General features: G+C 44.4%; 1 protein-coding gene across 2 annotated transcripts in view; it reads left to right on the top strand.

Moving 5' to 3' along the window:
- The window catches only part of LOC128876842 (homeobox protein dve-1), a 46,182-nt gene that overhangs the window by 26,887 nt on the left and 1,442 nt on the right, over positions 1 to 17,853 (top strand). For both annotated transcript variants that reach the window (XM_054123561.1, XM_054123562.1), the window contains exons 3-6: positions 12,105 to 12,247; positions 12,474 to 12,776; positions 16,271 to 16,825; positions 17,044 to 17,424. In XM_054123561.1, coding sequence (XP_053979536.1) covers positions 12,105 to 12,247; positions 12,474 to 12,776; positions 16,271 to 16,825; positions 17,044 to 17,424 — 1,382 coding nt within the window. The remainder of the gene's footprint in view (positions 1 to 12,104; positions 12,248 to 12,473; positions 12,777 to 16,270; positions 16,826 to 17,043; positions 17,425 to 17,853) is intronic.

Raw genomic sequence — 17,853 nt, 5'->3', positions numbered from 1 at the left:
GGTATACACCGATCCCCCTCGCCTTCGCTCCTTCTCGCTCCATCGTATCTCGGAGCTACGTCTCTCGGGTTTGTATCGGTCGGTGCGCGTTTGTGTGCGCTTGCCCCCACGTTAGCCTCTGCGAAAATCCACGCCTCTGCATCCCGTTTTCGATTTATCTTTCTCCTCTTTCAGGCTCGCAACAGGGGCAGGTGATGTCATCGACGGGTGTCCCCCCTGGTCCTCTCGCGGTAATCACGGTTCAAATGTTTATTCTCGGATGTCTATTGGGTTAGGCGAGCCTAGGTAAAGCTGCGTTTTCGGCACGGATCATCCGAAAAGTTTATCGGGCACTGTTGTGCAACAGGGCCGGTACAGTTCGGTGGTAAACAAGGGAGATCGATTTTATCGATGCTTTCTCGAAGATCGATGACTTAGGAAGCGTTACTGTGGGAATTGGAAGGTCGGCGTGGTTTCAGGAGATTTTTTTGTGAACGAGGAATTCAATTTTGTATAGTTAACATTCTGTTTGAGGATTTTGGGAAGATAATGAAGCTAAGTATGTTAGATTTGTCAGGTCCACTGGCAAATCCCACTGTATTACGGTACTTAAGATAGGTAGATGGCTTTGTACCATTTTTTATAACTTATAATGCTGATGCAATATACATGTACAGTTTTCTAAAAATTCGTGGGTCGTATATAATGGTATGTATTAATTAATTGTGTAAATGGTATAAGAGTTTCGTCAAACGACTACCGATAAGTATAAAAGAGCGACGGTTGAAACCTGTAATCAAAGGTAACAGAGAACGAGTCCCTGATAGGGATCTCCGTGAAAAGGCAAAATTTGGCTAAGGAATGGTCTCCGCGGAAGCCTTCTTAGAGCATTTAAGGCCAGTCTAAAGCAGATTAGGCGGAACGTAAAGGAAGCTTCCTGGCAGGAGAAGCCGAATTCTCGAATTGGCTCCCTTTTTAATTATCCCGAGGCGGAGTCGCGACGCTTCATTGTACATTCATAATAGCCGCGGCCAAAGCCTTAATGTTCTAAGACTCTTATAAATATAGATGTAAGACGGCGTCGAGAGCTCCGCTCGCTGCACCGTCGATGACTTTCAACTGTATGTATTTTTAATAGGATTTTGTTAACTGGTCTTGCTCCGCGTCGCGATGCACACGAACGAGCGAATAATGCTTTGCATGCAATCCGTGCCGATGTCACAACGACTTCCACGAGTCGAATGTAGGGCTTGAGGATACTACAATTATTTATTATTCGAGTAATTTAATAAGAGAGTGCTTCGCGAGTATTCGGGTGGCTGGAATAAAGTTTGAATATGGAAGTGGTCGAATATCGTTCGAATATCACTACTCGAATAGTAGACACTATACGTTGTTCGAATATTACTATACGAATCTAACTATTTCAACCTCGTTACTCGATTATTTTTATTTGAATATTGTTATTCAAATATCATAGACAGCCAATCTCAACAATAATCACACTTAAACGATTACTCCTAACTTCTTCCACAATTAAAATCACCAATTTCCCACCCTTTACATTCTCACAGCATCAAAAAAAGCCTGGTACTGTGGGTACCATCTCTCACCAACGGTTTAAACGGCGCCGAACTACGAAATCAGATCGAATCACGTGACCCAATGAACGCGGCGAACCGTTTCGTTTCAAATCGAGCCTTTCTCACCTCACGCGGTGGACGTCGATTCGCCAGCGAAAGAAGGCACCACCGATGCGAAAGAAGACGGAAAATGGCTCCGTCACCTTCGAACAGGGGCAGGGCAATCCTATTTCTTTCTTATGCAAAATCTTCGTGCGCGTAGCCGTGTTAAGGGATTAAAAGCCCGCTCCGCGGGGTCAGCCGAAGGCTTAGAACGCCTAACAAGATTAGCTTAAGACGCCGAGTCCGCATACCCCGAGGATTACACATTATGTATTCACCTGGATGTATTCACGCAGAGATCTAGTTCGAGTTCCTGCCCCGCGTCGAAGACGATGCATACGAGAGCGCGGGCTTACCCGAAACGTCGATGACCGACCTGACTCTGTTTTTTGCATGCCTCGAAACGCTCCTGGCCGCACACCTTCCGTTCAACGGGCGCCAAGAACCCCTTTCGCGATCATTGCTGCTGTAGAAGATTGGGGGAGAACGGGAACGACCGGGGACACTGCTTGTTCCGCTTTAAATTCATTACTTGGTTGGGAAGGCTGGGAAAAAATCATTTGGGAGTGTTAATACTGCCACCTTGGTTTATATTAGTTATTAGTTATTAATACACCTATAAAGTAACTAATATTAGTTACTTTATAGGTGGACACGTAGAAGACATTCGAAGATCCGAGCATTTTGTTTCGCTGGAATTGTGTAACAAAAATGTATTTATACGCAATATTGACGTAAATCGAGATGAATGAAGATTTCAGGATGGCGTGGCAAAATACAAAAGTTTTCAATTAAACAGATAACTTGCCGTATTAAATGTTGCAACAGAGCACTGTTGTATCGACTGAAACATCAGGAGGGTAACTCGGAGACATCACCTGCAACATAAAAGACGCCAGATGAAAATAAAGTTCAGAAAAATGTCGTAGCTACTGGGTCGTTAATCAGAACTGTCAATCGAGAACAAATTGCCCCCATACAAAAACAACCTAGAACCGGTTCAGATGTATGGAATGCAACTCTGGGGATTTGTCAAGTCAACCAACGCGGACTTAATACAATGGCTTCAATCAAACACATTGCGTATCGTGTTAAATGAACCATATCAGCAATTACATGATCTACAGAGATCTCAATGTATTCTATCTACGTATAATCTTAATCTTAATGCGTGCTACTAATACGATACACCGTAGACAGGACGTACCAGTAATTGCAAACGAATGACGTACGTAACCGAACATCAGTCGTACTAGAGAATAATTTATTAAATAAACTAAATATAAATTGAGTATTCTAGCTCAGAAGAATTCAGAAGGATATGCTAGCCATCAAATTATCTTTCCAGAGGGACCAGAAGCCAGCTTCTACGTGTCCACGCGAAATCATTCAGCCAGCTCCCATAGGAAATGATATTTTCGTGCGGTAAGCCGGTGCATTAAACCCTCGATCCGTTAAGGTTTATCTGAGGCCAAGAAACATTTCCCCGTTTCATAGGATCCGACGTAATCTTCCGTGGGAGAAGAAATCGCACGCGACCCGGCTTGAATGTATTGTAATAATAGAGTGCGTTTAGACAGCGATCCCATAAGAGTGCAAGAAAGAGAGCAGCGCCAAGGGGGAGCCTTATCTTCCCTGGTTCGACTAGAACTTTATTTCGCGGCGAGATACGACTCTCTCGCCGCGGCGTTTAATGTCTTTTCTCTCCGTGTTTTGATTAACAGAGCCGCGCCGACCCGACAGCGGCACCCTGGGCGAGAAAACGAAAGGGAAAACGAGGAAAGAGACCGGCTGGAGATAGTGCGCGCTCGGGAGCTTTGAATAATTGTCGACTCGCGGCCGTCAAGTCGTCAAAAGTCATCTTTAACGCGCCACCGTGACGATTAAAGATCGAGGTGAACCGCTATGCTCGTTTTGCGCGGCGATTATTAACCGAGATAACGACGATTGAATGGAGTACGAAAAGCATGTGCGCTATACCGTGTGTATTCAAAATTTTTTGGTACGCATAAAAAAATGCATAAATCTATAACGTATAAAAAATAGAATACACGTTACGACATTTAGAAGACGAAATGTTTGACAAGACCTTTTAACCTACGTTCCTGTTTATATAAAACAGCGAATTTGCACAAGAATTCTACCTCGATAACTTACGCTACATCGTCCAATAATTTCAGATGGCTTCTCGTTGATTTGTCTCGTACGAGGTATTCCTCGGGAGCGTCTAGTTAGAAAAGGTGCAGCAATAAGAAGTTTCCTAGGCAGATACGACGGATACCAAGCGTGGATGGTACGAGTAAGTGGTGGTTTTGGCAAGGGGGATGTCCTGATGCGATTTCACGCTGGATTTGCCTAAGATCTCCGCTAAGGAGCCCTTTCACCCTCCCCCTTTTACCCTACCCAGCCTTCACCCTTCCATCGTCGATCCCGTGCTCGTGGCTGGTGTCTTCCTTCCACCCTCTCCCTTCGCCAACCTTAGCTCGCTACGACCAGCGTCACTTCCCGTGAAACCCCCGAAGATTACGTGCCTTAGCACAATGTCGCCTAAAACGCCTTCATTGTTTAAAAGAACCGACGAGACTGTTGTGTTTCAATTAACCCTCACCACGCAGCAACGAAAGCTGCGAGACAGCTCTGACTTCAGGTGTCGCGCCATTCGACAGGAAACTGTTTAGAATTTTTAATATATTTTCTGAATGCATGATAAGGTCTTCGACTTCGAATTAGAAGTCTCGAAATCGATAATTTCGACAAGTTTCACTCCGATCACCTTCTACTCGAACACAATGCGCAACAGCAGGAATACGTTCTCATTTCGATCTTCAAGGTATCGTTGTATGAAAATGAAACACCCCAATTTATGTCGTATAAACTTTCATGGCACCCTAGAGACCATTACCTATCTTGTACCTGACTTCTATAATACTCTATCCTTGCAAGTCTACGCGCGATTTCTTAGATTTAGCAGCCGTCCGAGTCTAATCACCGACTACGAAAGACTCCAGCGAGTCGAGGAGGTGCGCTAAACAACGCGAAATGATCCACCCTGCGGCTGACAACCTGATTTAGAAACAGGATGGAGTCTTCCACGAAATCCTCAGAAGGAAGAGAGCTGATCCTTCCGGCGACCGGAGAGTCCTGCAGAATGACGTAGTAATCCCGCGGGAGAGCCTCGGCCTTAGCCTTAGCTTAAGCCATAAGGGTTTGCATACACGCGCAAGAGAGACCGGCACAAATCAGGATACACACACAGGCCAGGACGCGCCGGCACACGGGCGGTCTGGTCTGCACGCGTCCTTAAAACACGGATATACGCGCAACACGGACGCTCCTAATCCACGAGGGTTTCAGCAAAACCTAAACCTCTGTCGGCCGTGGAACACTCTGGATTTAGCTATTCCACTTGCTCGGACGATCTGAAATATTTAAGGGAATCGATGAGAGCCCCCGTGCGCGCCGAGGTAAGATCAAAGACGATCCGAGGATATGCAGAGGACCTCGGAGACATTCCGCGTTGCGTGGATGTCGTCGAAAAAAATAACAAAAGTAAAATAAACGGTTGGAAAGGATCCTCGGGTGTGCCAACGAGTCGATGCGTCGGTTGGTTTTCTCGAAATTTCATTCTCTGTCGTGGGAGCATCGCAGAGAACCTGAAAAACTCTTAAACGGGGGTTAAGGAATTGGGTCATCCTGAAATTGACAGTACTTCGTTAACGTTTTACTTTTAAAAATAGAAATAGTGCCAGGTGGAACGCACAAAAATATAACCACCTCGCCCACGACGACTATGAAAATTTCCAAAATCTACATTTCAGAACCCACCAGAATTCGCTAATTGAAATCAATCTAGCCCCCCTAAGAGGGTGCCATCGACTATAATTTAAACGAGCCGCCAATCTCGTGTTTCCTGCTCCACCGAGGAGGCGCCAAGGTGACTGGTTAGATAAGAAGGACGATAAGAAGTTCGTCGTTGTTACTCTTCCAGGATCCAACGAATAATCCATCCATCGCCTGCCGGTAATAGACGACCGGAACCTGTCCTTGGTGCCACCTAAATCACGGCCCCCTGGCCCCCCGCCCCTCGAATGAGTTGCCGCTTACAATAACTCGTTACCGAAAATCCAAATTAAGCTCCTTAGTTGAGAAATTTACGAGACGTCCACCACCCCCTCTCCCACCAGTCTCCTTCTGGTATCTTGCGAGGACCTTAACCGTTTCCTTTTCTCTCGTTCGACGCAGTTTACCCAAAGTAATTTTAATCTTTCGGGGGCACAATGCGTGCACACAAACGTCACTTAACCCCCGGGTACGCGATATGAAAATCCGCGGAGCCGTGTGGAAGTGTTGGAAAACAAACTCCCCGTTTGGCGACGCGTGTTCATATCTGTGCGCCTCTATCGCACGTGCGTGTATGCATGTGTACGCGTGCTAAAGGCTAGAGGGACGGGCGTACCAGAGAACGACGCCCTTCTCTTATTCTCCGTCTTGTATAAGAGCTTACTCTCTAAGCGTCTTAGGGCAAGTTTTCACCCTTGCCTCGATTTAACGGCAGCACATACTTCGAGATTCGAGAGAACGAACTCGCTGCTATCGAGTGAAACGCGTTTCCCGGCGTTCGAGTGGCCTGGCGAAAAACGAAAGGATCGCTACTCCCGCGCGATTTGTCCTTGCTCGATGAAGCAGAAATGGCAACCTTGTTACGAGCGTTGAGTTTAGAGAACTGGACTTCTTGGGCTCTTTGGGTATCAATTTTTAGAAAACGTAGACGCGGACAGAATATTTCTTGAATATTAGGAAATTAATTTTGTTAGCTCTGTTGAAATTGCCCTGCGGATGGATATTCTAGGATATCGTAACTTTGGACTGAAATAATGAAAACATCTCTGAAATTTTCATTTATAACAAAATATCTTGTGCGTAATATATTTCTATTTCTCGCTCGCTCTATGTAGTTAACTGACACTGCAAGTTCATAATTGATACAGGGAATGTACCCTTTGTTAAATAAACAATTATAGTAAAACAATTCTGTGCAGCCTTGAGAATCGAGAATGATTCGTGCGTTTTTTTTTTCGCAGACAGTATTGAGATGTGTTGTTCAGCACGATGCGTGATCCGGTCTCTAAGAATCGGCTAACACTTAGATTTAGAAGGTTTCGTCGCGTGGCTGGTGATCTTATAAGCTACACTAGCTGCGAGGTTATCTCATTACGTCTTATCTGGTGCTTTCGCCCCAACGCGAGCTTAGCGGTGCCGTAGAGCTTAAATCGCACGCAAGCTCACGGACACGGTTTTTGCCTGCACGCGAATGGAGCACGACCGATGGGAAACGAACTTCTAATACCATGTGTCGCAAACTTTATGAAGAATCGCTAACGATAAACGTTCGTTGTAACGATAAATCAGCGCTAGATCGAGGGATTTCGTAAAAATCGCCCACGTTTACAAGCTTGGCACGGACGAAGCGTTATGTATATCTTTCACTTAGTCGAACAGGCTGTGAAATTTTATTTAAGAAGGGATTTTACTGTTCACTGCGAGGAATTGCGTAGAATGATGTTGGAATAAGAAAATTATGAGAGTTGCGTGGAAGGATTATAGAAGAATTATGTTCTTAATTAACAACTGAAGTGGATTCTAAATATTCTGGTAAATTTCTTGTAAGAAGCAAAAATACTGCGATATTGTATAAGAAAAATTTCTGAACTTTTCGTCCAGTGTGTACTGACGTATAATATTGAACGTATGAATTGATGGGGATAGCGGAAAATAAAAACGCAACGCGGAAGATGAGGAGACCGGTCGAAGGAAAGAGAGAAAGAGAGAGAGAAAAGGGAGGACGGTTGTAGCAGATAAAGAGTTTGAAAGAGTTGGCCGTTTATCTGTAAAGGCCGGCATCCGCCGGATCAGCCTCAGATACCGAAACCACCCACACTTTCCTTCTGGTGCACGCGCTTAGGCTAACTTCCAAGAGCTGCTGACTTCCAGGGATCGCGAGTTCCGTCACGCGCCAACACAGTCACGGGACCTTTCATACATTTATCGCTATAACTTTTTAATTATTTAACGTATCGCCCGTTTAGTCACTGGAGTAACATATACGTATTACTTTGGTAATATTCGAATGCTTGGAACATTTGAGTATTACGATGCTACTCTAATATTATTTGAATACTTGACTATTCCGATAGTACCACGATATTATTAATACCTACAAAATATTCAAGTAGTCTCCTTCCTACTCGTCAGTAGAACCACGAAATAATTCACCTGCGAAGAAGCAAAGCTTCCAGTGATCGCTGAATCTGTATTCCAAGGACGCAGTTTGGAAAAACAGGAATTCTAACAGCCTCTCGTTCTTCAGGCTCGAGGCTTCGGGGCATAGCTTGATTCGATTTCGCGAGATTAGGCGGAATCGTCTTGGATTACCGAGTCACCAAGACGAAGGGGAAACCTTAGGATCAAAGTCCCGGTCGTGCTGCGACTTATCTGCATAGCGTTCCTCTTCCGGAAGTCGAACGTTAGATTAGGTGTAAATTCTTGTCCCCGAGATCCAGCATGCATCGGCCATGCTCGGGCTCGCGGAAAATCCGTACCGATGTGTAATATTATATTAATCCACGCAACGCTGCCGCGCATCATTTCGGATTAAGCAGAATTACAAAACGCTTATGAATTTCGCTCGTAAATAACGAAATATTCTAATCGAATAATTTTGCGAATTCAATAAAAGCTGACGCAAATTGCTAGCGTCCTGTGAAGGTTCACGCGTATTTATATTTCTGTTCATTTACCTATGTATCTTCTACTTTCTACTATACTTCCACTGATACTTCCGTCCATACTTATTTATATTTCTACTCAAAGTTTCATTGGTGTATTGGTTTGTCTACGTAGCATACCGATAACTATTTAATTATGGTATCATCTGCTGGAGAACAGAAGTCGGAGACGTGGAACGGAATCGTTCGGTAAAGATTTTTCGTCTCGTTCTGTGGCAACCCCATGAGCGACTAAAGAACCCATTATCACGACAGCGCGAAGAGGGTGATCACGGCGTGTCGAAAAATATGTTCCAACTTTTTATCTTGTATCTGCACCGCTGACTTGGCAATGGGTGCAGGAACCAGTCCGTTAATTTATCGAGTGGGGCCTTCGTTAACTGTCCGAAGTACATTCAAAGGGAACTGACAGCTTAATATAATCGTGGTCGAATTAATTTTACAGAATAATATTTGTCGCGATAGGAAATACAGTAATATTCAAATACTTGAGTACTAAAGTATAATAAAATCCAAATCCTTGAATACCGAAATGCAGTAACATTCAAGTGTTTGAATATCAATGAAATACTCGACTACTAAACCACTACTAGACTACTCGAATACCGAATGATTCGACTGTTACCCACGCCATCTGCAAAGAAATACAGTGGATGGTTTAATGACGCGAAAGCGTAGCGGTTCTCATGAACGAAAGAAATCTATCAAGGGAAGCCTCGGTTTCGCTTCTTCAAGGGTTGTCCTTAGGATGAATCTTATCTTGCAGCGAGAACTGTCAAAGAGGAACCGTCCTGACGCTTCCGTCGTACTTCCTTCGCAGCGTAAACGGGGAGATAACCAGACCACCCGATAGGGCCTGCACCAGAAATGAGAAATGTCTTTGCGGTTGTGGAGATTAAAGATTTCGCGGACGAGTGGTTGACACTTTTCTTCTCCTGCTTCTTTTTAACGTATCCAAGTCGGAGGAGGAACACATCTGACGGTTCGTTAACGGTGCGATTCATAATCTTCGTTCACGGACCGATACATCTGTTCCGCAATGTTGATACGATCGATATGTACGAATATTAATACATTTTATACGACGTGCAAGTATCGTTACACCAAGTACAAGATGCTTTTCATGTTTTTGTAGCCGAAGAGTATTCGATTATTTGACTGCCCCGCAGTGTTATATATTCAAATAGTTGATTAGTCGAATTCTATTCAAACACTTCACTACTCAAAATCTCTTCAAACACTATTTAATTTCCACGATCTCTGATGAAAACAGCAAGTTCTCCAGATAAACTATCAATTATATCTCTCGACGAATATTCGCCATAGTAATGATAATTTGGCTAGACTACCAGATCTATAAAATAAATAAAGTGGTATCCATGACTCCAAAAATTGTATCGCGTTTTTAATAATAAGCTCGGCCTCCTGATTAATTTTTAAAGGTTCCTTAAAGGTCAACAACGACGGAATAAATAGATTTAAAGCGTTCAACAGTGCCGAAAGAAATACCAGAGCGTACTCGGGAGGGTTAGGCGAGGGATCTTTGCGCATCAAGGAACGTCGCTAATAAACAGACCGCATAATACGGTCTCCTGCGGCCAAATCTGCGGAGTAAAAGCCTACCTTGGACCAGCTGATCCCGGTACAGAGACGACGCCAGGGCCCGGGGCACCTTAATGAAAACTATACGTCTCTGGATTAAGGTGGCCACTGGTCAGCCTTCGGACTCGCTAGGCACGACCTGTCTTATGCAACCTGGGGGCAGATCCTATGGTGACCAACGTATTAGATGGAAGTTTAGGGTATTAATACCTAATATAGCGCCACCGGCAGTAAATCCTTTGTTGGTCATCTTGCCGGGAGACTTAGCACCTCGCATCACCCGAGCATCGATAACGTCCTCTAACAGTTTACGCTATAACGCGTAAATCGTTTTGACATGCCAACGACGAATAAAGGAAATTATTCGCGATTATTTGACACGGAGTAAATCATGGACGTTAATAGCACGGAGTATTCGAAGTTCTGTATGAAAACGAATTATATTTCAAGCCTATTCGAATATTGATCAAATATATTCGATTACTATTGAAATACGTTCGCTACACGACAGATTAAACGGTGATGCGATACGATAATATTCAGTAAGACAAATTTATATATTTTCTTATTCTTACATAAATAAAATAGAACGAGCAAGTGACAGCATTCAGAGTGAAAAACACGAGCGAACCTAGACACTCGTCTCCGCATGAAACAATATCACCAAAATGTATTTATATGCAACACAATCGTCTGCACATGATCCGAAAGTCTCTCGTATCAACGATTCCCGACACAGAAGCGATCGTTAAGCCGCGAAGACACGTGTCCCACGGGGGCAAACACAAAACGCATGATTTACAGAGAGCTTTGAACAAGCAGATAGCGTTTCTTCTTCGATTACCAGACGCGGAGGATTTTTCGCTAATAAGTATTTCGCCGTTCCCCGGAATGGAATCGTCGAAACCAAGTTTACCCTTCCTTTCCTCCCTTCTTTCGTCCCGTCTCCCACCTCGTTCTCCATTTCCTCGGTTTCGCAGAAGTCTGGGATTATGACCTGGAGTGGGATAGACTCCGGGACTTAAGTCAGGGTTACACAAGGATCGCAGCTATTGTGCCACCGCCCGGCTCTTATTGTCTCGGGATAGACGAGTGGATCTGCATATGCTTAGCACGAGAGTTAGACTTCTCTCGACGATCTTCAGGCCCGCGAATCATCTGGACCCTCGAATTCAGATCGTGAAACGCGAAAGCGCGCGCCTATTGTCAGTCGAATTGTGTAAAACCGGAACTAGCTTGATTCTTCGAGTGGTCTTAGGGTACACACCGCCCGCAGCGAATCCGTTTCGGCTTTAGGCGCGTTTTATGAACGTCGAATCGAACAATATAAATGATTTGAGGGATCGAAACGATTATCGTTGGGTCGGACCGGCTGTGCTTGAGAGAGGAAGAACGAAATAGAAGTGACTAAGTCGCGTTACTTTAGGATAGATTGCTGTGGTAGGGACTGTTTTGATATTTTAATCGAATAAAGTGTTTTCCGAATGGTGAAATTATTTACTCGTTAAGTGCGTCCTTTCTAATAATTAATTATTCTCGTAGTTGGCAGTGAATGGATTAAAAAAAAATAAAAGTTTCATAGAATGTAATACAGAAATATAATGTCGTTCATTTTTTTTAATTATTGCAATCTATTCATAGCACTTTTGATGCTGGATAAGTAACGGATGAATTATTACCCTCGCTCGTATCTGAATTCGCTTGAATTAAATTTTGTATCTTGTTTCCTAGAATATAGGCATGAATGTGTAATCGATAAGACTTTATGCGATATGGCATAAGCTACTGTTCACCGCGTTTATTTGTTATATGCTATTCAAATAAAATTTTGGGTATGACTCTGTTACAATATATACGTTTCCGCATAAATCTCATTCATGGCCAACGTTGGTTACTAGTCGAGTCAAACATTATTCAAATAATGATTTAGTCGAATAATGATATCCAGTTTGATTCTAATTATTATCAAGAATGATATTCAGTTTATTTTTGTAAACTGTTAACAAGAGAATAACAGGATAAATGAATACGTACGTGCATACTTTTGTTACAGGAAAGAATCTCCCAGTGCATTGTGTTGTCGAAACGATTCACAACATAGTTGAGAGTCATGTGAGCAACTCCCGTGAGAATTGGCGGAGACCCCAAGTTGAAATGGACTCCTATGTTATCATCCCCGTGGCCATGCCTTTCCAAGTAAATACATTTTATTTCTGTGCAAGTCGTGCGACTCTTCAAAGAATTTCGTCTATTAACATAACATGACAGACGTTGGTGCAACCACAAAATTGTGTTAAATACTGTTGCGTTAATTGGGTATTTGGATATTAATGAATAACTGTACTACTCGAATAGTATTCAAATAATATCCTGACCACAAAGATCACCTATATTTCCAATCAAATAATGCTTCTCTTCGCAGGAATTAGTGGGCGAAGCACTGGTACGTCTTGGCTATTCGAGCGACCTGATACCGAGCGCCAGAGGAAGCATCGTCATACGTAACTGGAAACCATTGCCAATGGAGAAGGTCGCCGAAGGTCCTCTATTGACAGTGGGCGACATCCTGGCCGAACTGACGTCAGTGGCGACCCTGAAGATCGAGGTGTACAGATCGAGACCACCCCCGCCTAGTCCAGCTGCCGAAGTTAGAAATAAATTGTTAAGACTGCTGTTACTGCACAGTCATGCACTCCTCGTGTCAGCTGGTTGCCCCTTGGACGAGGTAAGTTTCATTAATATTTTTGTCGAGCAATTAACCTCAGGATCTACAAATCCACCCACTTGGCCTGTCATTTTTTTTTTATTATTTTATTATTTTTTCTGCTCAGCGATAATTCAATTGTTCCTTTGGCTTCGATCGTCCCTTGGCGTTATCGAGACTTGAGTTTTTAGTGAGATCAGAGCGTAGATTCGATATCGGCGAAGAATCGATATTTAAAAGGAAGATTAAGATCGAGTAACCACGTTAAAGGGAGAAGTTTAAGGACGATTCGGGATCAAGCAACGAGGAGGAGTCCGCCGCCGTAAGACCGCTTAAAAATGTATAAAATGTAAATCTAACCAGAGAGTGTTTGTCGTCGGGGCACCTAATCTCATTAAGAAGTCCTCCCGCCAGCGCTTGTTCCTCCTTTGAAAACCACTGTGGTAATCTTTCGTGGACTCTTCCTCCCAAGTCGCTGATCTTCGTCTTAAATAAATGTTTTCTCGGTTTCGAATCGCCGCGATGACATTTTCCCCCCCTTTTCTAACGTTACGTGGCAAATTTAAATAAAGAAATAGAAAATACACAGCGAATCTCGGGACAATTCTTAAAATATACGAGCATTTTGCTGGAAAAGACCTTCGATACGTTCGAAAAAAAGAATGGTAATTTAACCCTGTTGGAAGAATATCCCCCGAGAGACTTTTATCAAGGTTCCTGGCGAAAAGACGAAGTTAGAGAAACCGGTACCGTAAACTACCCCCTAACCACAAAAATTCCAACGTTGCGATGGATCCACGGAAATTTTTATTCGCCGTACCTGGCCAAGAACGAGATCATCCGCGAGGAAGATCCGTTTGGGTTTCGTTTCGCCGAAGATTTAAAGCAGCATCGTACGATTTCCAATGCGAGGGCATCACAGGCGTGCCCTTTCGACGGCAATGAAGATCTCATAGCGTATGATAGGATTACCCTTTACTCAACCAAATTCGCAGCCTTCATCAAAAGCCCCTTCGATATCGGAAGAAGGAGAAGGGCGACGAGGGGGCTGAAGGGGGGTTGTCCTCCCACCGTCCCGACCCCTCCCCCTGCGGGGCGGGTATTATCTAAGTGCACTCTCTTTGAAGATCCTGCTATACTTGCCCATCCCCGAACTTTAATGCCGCTCGCGGTGGTCTATGATTACCAATTTTCCCTGACAGACGTTTCCTGCTCGAGTTTCGGCCCGTCGGCTAATGGCGAACGGCTGTGATAGAGAACCGCCAGCTCGTGTACGTGCGACTTAATCTGTCGATCATTCGACGAAGACTATGCCGGTTCGTGGCAGCCGAACCCAACCGATTCACGATGTACCGGCGAATTTACATGATCGGACGCGATCCATTTGCCATCGTACCGTTCGACGCGTTTTGGTGGAAAATTAAAAGATTTGCCATTTCGGACTCCAGCTGATTTTAGTTGGTAGGCCTCAAGCTTCGCGCCCTTTCTTCTTTGGTGGGTCGAGAGTTACGATTTATTCTAGGAAAGTTAGCATTAGAGTTGCGTTAGATCGTAGACTCGTGTGGGATTGGATGCTCGGTTTATTTTTTGACGGTGCTCTGTCTGCGCAAGGTTGCGACATTTTAATTTAATTGCGTAATTGAATTACAGTGTAATTCAGTTAGGACAACTGTGCTTTGTTACTGTTCTTCGCGAAACATATTCGTACTTTCATCGTTCTATTTTCTTTTATTACTTTATTTTTCTGACACCCTCTCTAGAGATACTAGTGATCTTGTAAGGCCCGATGGGCCCGCAAGGAGCTCGAGTACCTCGGGTTCGCCAAAGCCGTACTGCAGCTGCAATCGAACACAGCTACAGCACCTGAGGGTAAAAATGATAGACTCCTGCGAGGCGAAAAATTCTCAAAATTTGTGTAAATGATCCTAACTAAATGACCCAACTAGATATGTACGCGCTTGCATTATTACTTGCACTGATCATATCAGCGTTCACGTGTCTTAATAGGCATGCACAGCTTAAAGAAGCCCGTACTCGTCACAAACATAAAAGAGAACAGGTATCAAAAGCAATCCGAGTCAACAAATTCTCAAGGATCCCCGAAACACGACCTCGTAATATTCTGAAAACCTCAATAGAGTTTCTTCCTGTTTTCCCGGCCTTGTCTCCCCAACAAGCCTCTAATCCCCAATGATTCTGCTCGTTACGGAAAAGTCCGCGTTTAGAACGTCGTTGACAACACCGTGAATTCGTTGGAGCATGTTTGATCAGCTCTCGCCAACGTCGATTGATTTACTGCCACCCCTCGCGGATGATCAGCTGATGTCACTGCGTCATCCGGCAATAATGCGTGGGCGTAAATCAGGCCTCGAATTACAAGCGGGAGATGTCGTTCAGATAAGCCCGGATGGCCCGTTTCTTTCTTTCGTCGTACTTTTCGAAACGATGTATACATATTTATCAAACGATTTCTCAAATCTCGCATAAACTGTCAGCCGCCGTCTCCCGTCTCGCGGCGGCTGGCGGAATGATTAAGTGCCCGGTTGTAAAATTCACCGCGGGATGAGAAAATTTTCAGCGGTTGACAGGCCTGGGCCGGATCAACAATTGTTCTGCGTCGTATCTGGCGCTACCAAGGTGCCACGGATACGCGACGGATTACCGCGTTATTAAAGTGGCGACGAGCAGCTTGATCCCGCGCGGGCGGTGATGTTTGTTCTTGTAAATCATCGTCCAGATAACGCGCACGTTTCTCGTAAACCTCGTACTATTTCCTACGAGTCTAAACTTTTCCGTAATCTGACGCCTTAATAATGCCTGCGGGAGACGAGCCGTTTCTGTCGCAACGTCTTCGTTTGTCGCGTTTAATTGTTAAGGAGAATTCAGATTACGGGTTGCTTCATGGGTGGTGAATTCGGGAAGAATTAGAATATTTGGAGATTAAGAGGAATGACGGAAGATCGGGAATCGGGGATATCATTAGGGAGATTATACGTACATTTCGTGTAGCGGCGAGTTTGTCTTTGCGAAATTGTCTTCTTGAATGAGAAAGAATAAATTTGATTTATTCTACAAAATAAAAATTGATATTGTCTCCTTGAGAAGGAAGAATAAAAATTTGTCTCCTTGAAAAAGAGGAAATTAATTATATAGAATTCAGTCCCAAGTGAAATAATTCTACACTAAATTCAACGAACTGAAACGTCGGTGGGTTTATGGTTAACAAAATCTTCTCTCCATTTTTGTTCCAGCTGATAGCGTCGACCATCGATCACTTCCATGAGAAAATCAATCTTTGTTGACCCCCTTGCCACCTGTTCAAAAATTCTAATTAGCCCCCTATTAATCGTGCCCCGAAAAGAGTTCTAAAATAAACATTAAATTAATTTTTGCATTCACGAACAAGACACCCCTTGGACGTGCAGACCTAACCCCCTTAAGGACGACGAATCGCCGATGCTCGTTGGAGAACGATCATCTCGGTATTCAAGCGCCATGTATTGTTTGCGTTTCAGATGACATTGTTATCTCTATGTAGAGGTGGGAACGAGTTGTCGGAGGAGACCAAGCGGAACTTCGAGTCGTGGCTGCAACAGCAACAGTTGGGTTTGGGTCTGAACCCAATCGTGCCTTCCTCGAATCACCATCATCATCATCATCACACGCAGAGCGCCCAGCCGGACGGCGGGAGCACCATAGAATCCGCAGGCAGCGCTATCGGCCCCCCTCACCCTGCGATGCTCCAATACTCCCACAAAACTAGAATGAGGACTAGTTTCGATCCTGAGCTAGAATTGCCGCGTCTTCAACGATGGTTCGGCGAGAATCAGCACCCTTCGCGCCAGCAGATACAGCATTACGTCTCGGAGTTGAATGCCCTGGAGTCTCGTCGAGGCAGGAAGCCTTTGGACGTGAACAACGTCGTCTACTGGTTCAAAAACGCCAGGGCTGCCCAGAAGAGGGCTGAGAACAGGGGTGTAAATGGCTACAGCCCCCCGGGACTCAGCCCTAGAGGCGCCAGCGTCGTTAGCGAGGATTGCACTGACGAAGAAGAGGACTCCAGACATCAGGTGTGTCTCGAAATCATTGATGAAGACTACAAGTTCATACAATTTCTTGCTTTAGTAAATATGACGTCTATGCCTAGTGACCTGGTCAACCCTATGATGGGCCCTGATACTACTATCCTATAGTATAGACTTCCAGACAAATTTACCACTTACAAATAATATAAATAAGTAATAAATAGTTTAACCTGACAATTCAAGTACTCATTTTTACATTCCAGTCAACCTCGCCATCTCCCTGCCCACCAGGAAGCCCTCCAGTCGGCCCACTGTCGTTGACGACCAGACCCGAAGATCAGCAACCGCCACCGTCGACGCCGTCCTCGGTGAAGCAGGAGGACGCCAGAGTATCCTCCGGCTCCGAGGACGAGGAGGCCAGGCCCACCGGCCCCCTGCCGCCAGGATTCTCTTTGGTGCCCAGTCCGATGTTTGGCCACGGGATTATGTACATGTCACCTTATTTGCCGCCACGCGGGCCGGCTGGCTGCTCCACCAGCATGCTAGATGAAAGGAGGAAGAGAAACCGGACATTCATCGATCCGGTGACGGAAGTGCCGAGGCTCGAGGCTTGGTTCACCCACAATACTCATCCCAGTCACGCGGTAAGTTGAACGTTGGAACTTTTAACTATCGGCGCGTTAATTTGCCAACGTTGACGTCGGTGGCGGTGCGAGCAATTTCCTATGGAAAATACCCCAGAAGACAGTATATATCGTAATAATAGATAATAATTCGTTAGCGAGTAATGGGGGACTTTCTATTATGGGAGTGGTGAAGGTTTATAATTTTATGTTGACGTAATAATTATTTTTATCGAGGCCTGATCAAGGGTGTAGATCTTCCGTGTTCTCATACTTTGCTATCATTTATTTATTTAATATCTCCGATTGCAGTACGTTCGATGTTTGTCATCATTTTCCATCCAGCATTCTGGAATGAAAATTTCGATGACACGCAATCATATTTTACCTCGGCTACTAGAATATTGATTTTTAAAGAACTAGATTAAATCTATTTAATCTATTAATTTT

This window comes from Hylaeus volcanicus, chromosome 5, assembly GCF_026283585.1.
Source record: "Hylaeus volcanicus isolate JK05 chromosome 5, UHH_iyHylVolc1.0_haploid, whole genome shotgun sequence".
Lineage (NCBI taxonomy): Eukaryota > Metazoa > Arthropoda > Insecta > Hymenoptera > Colletidae > Hylaeus > Hylaeus volcanicus.
Note: the sequence above shows the minus strand (reverse complement) of the source record. Positions and strands in the feature narration are given on the sequence as shown.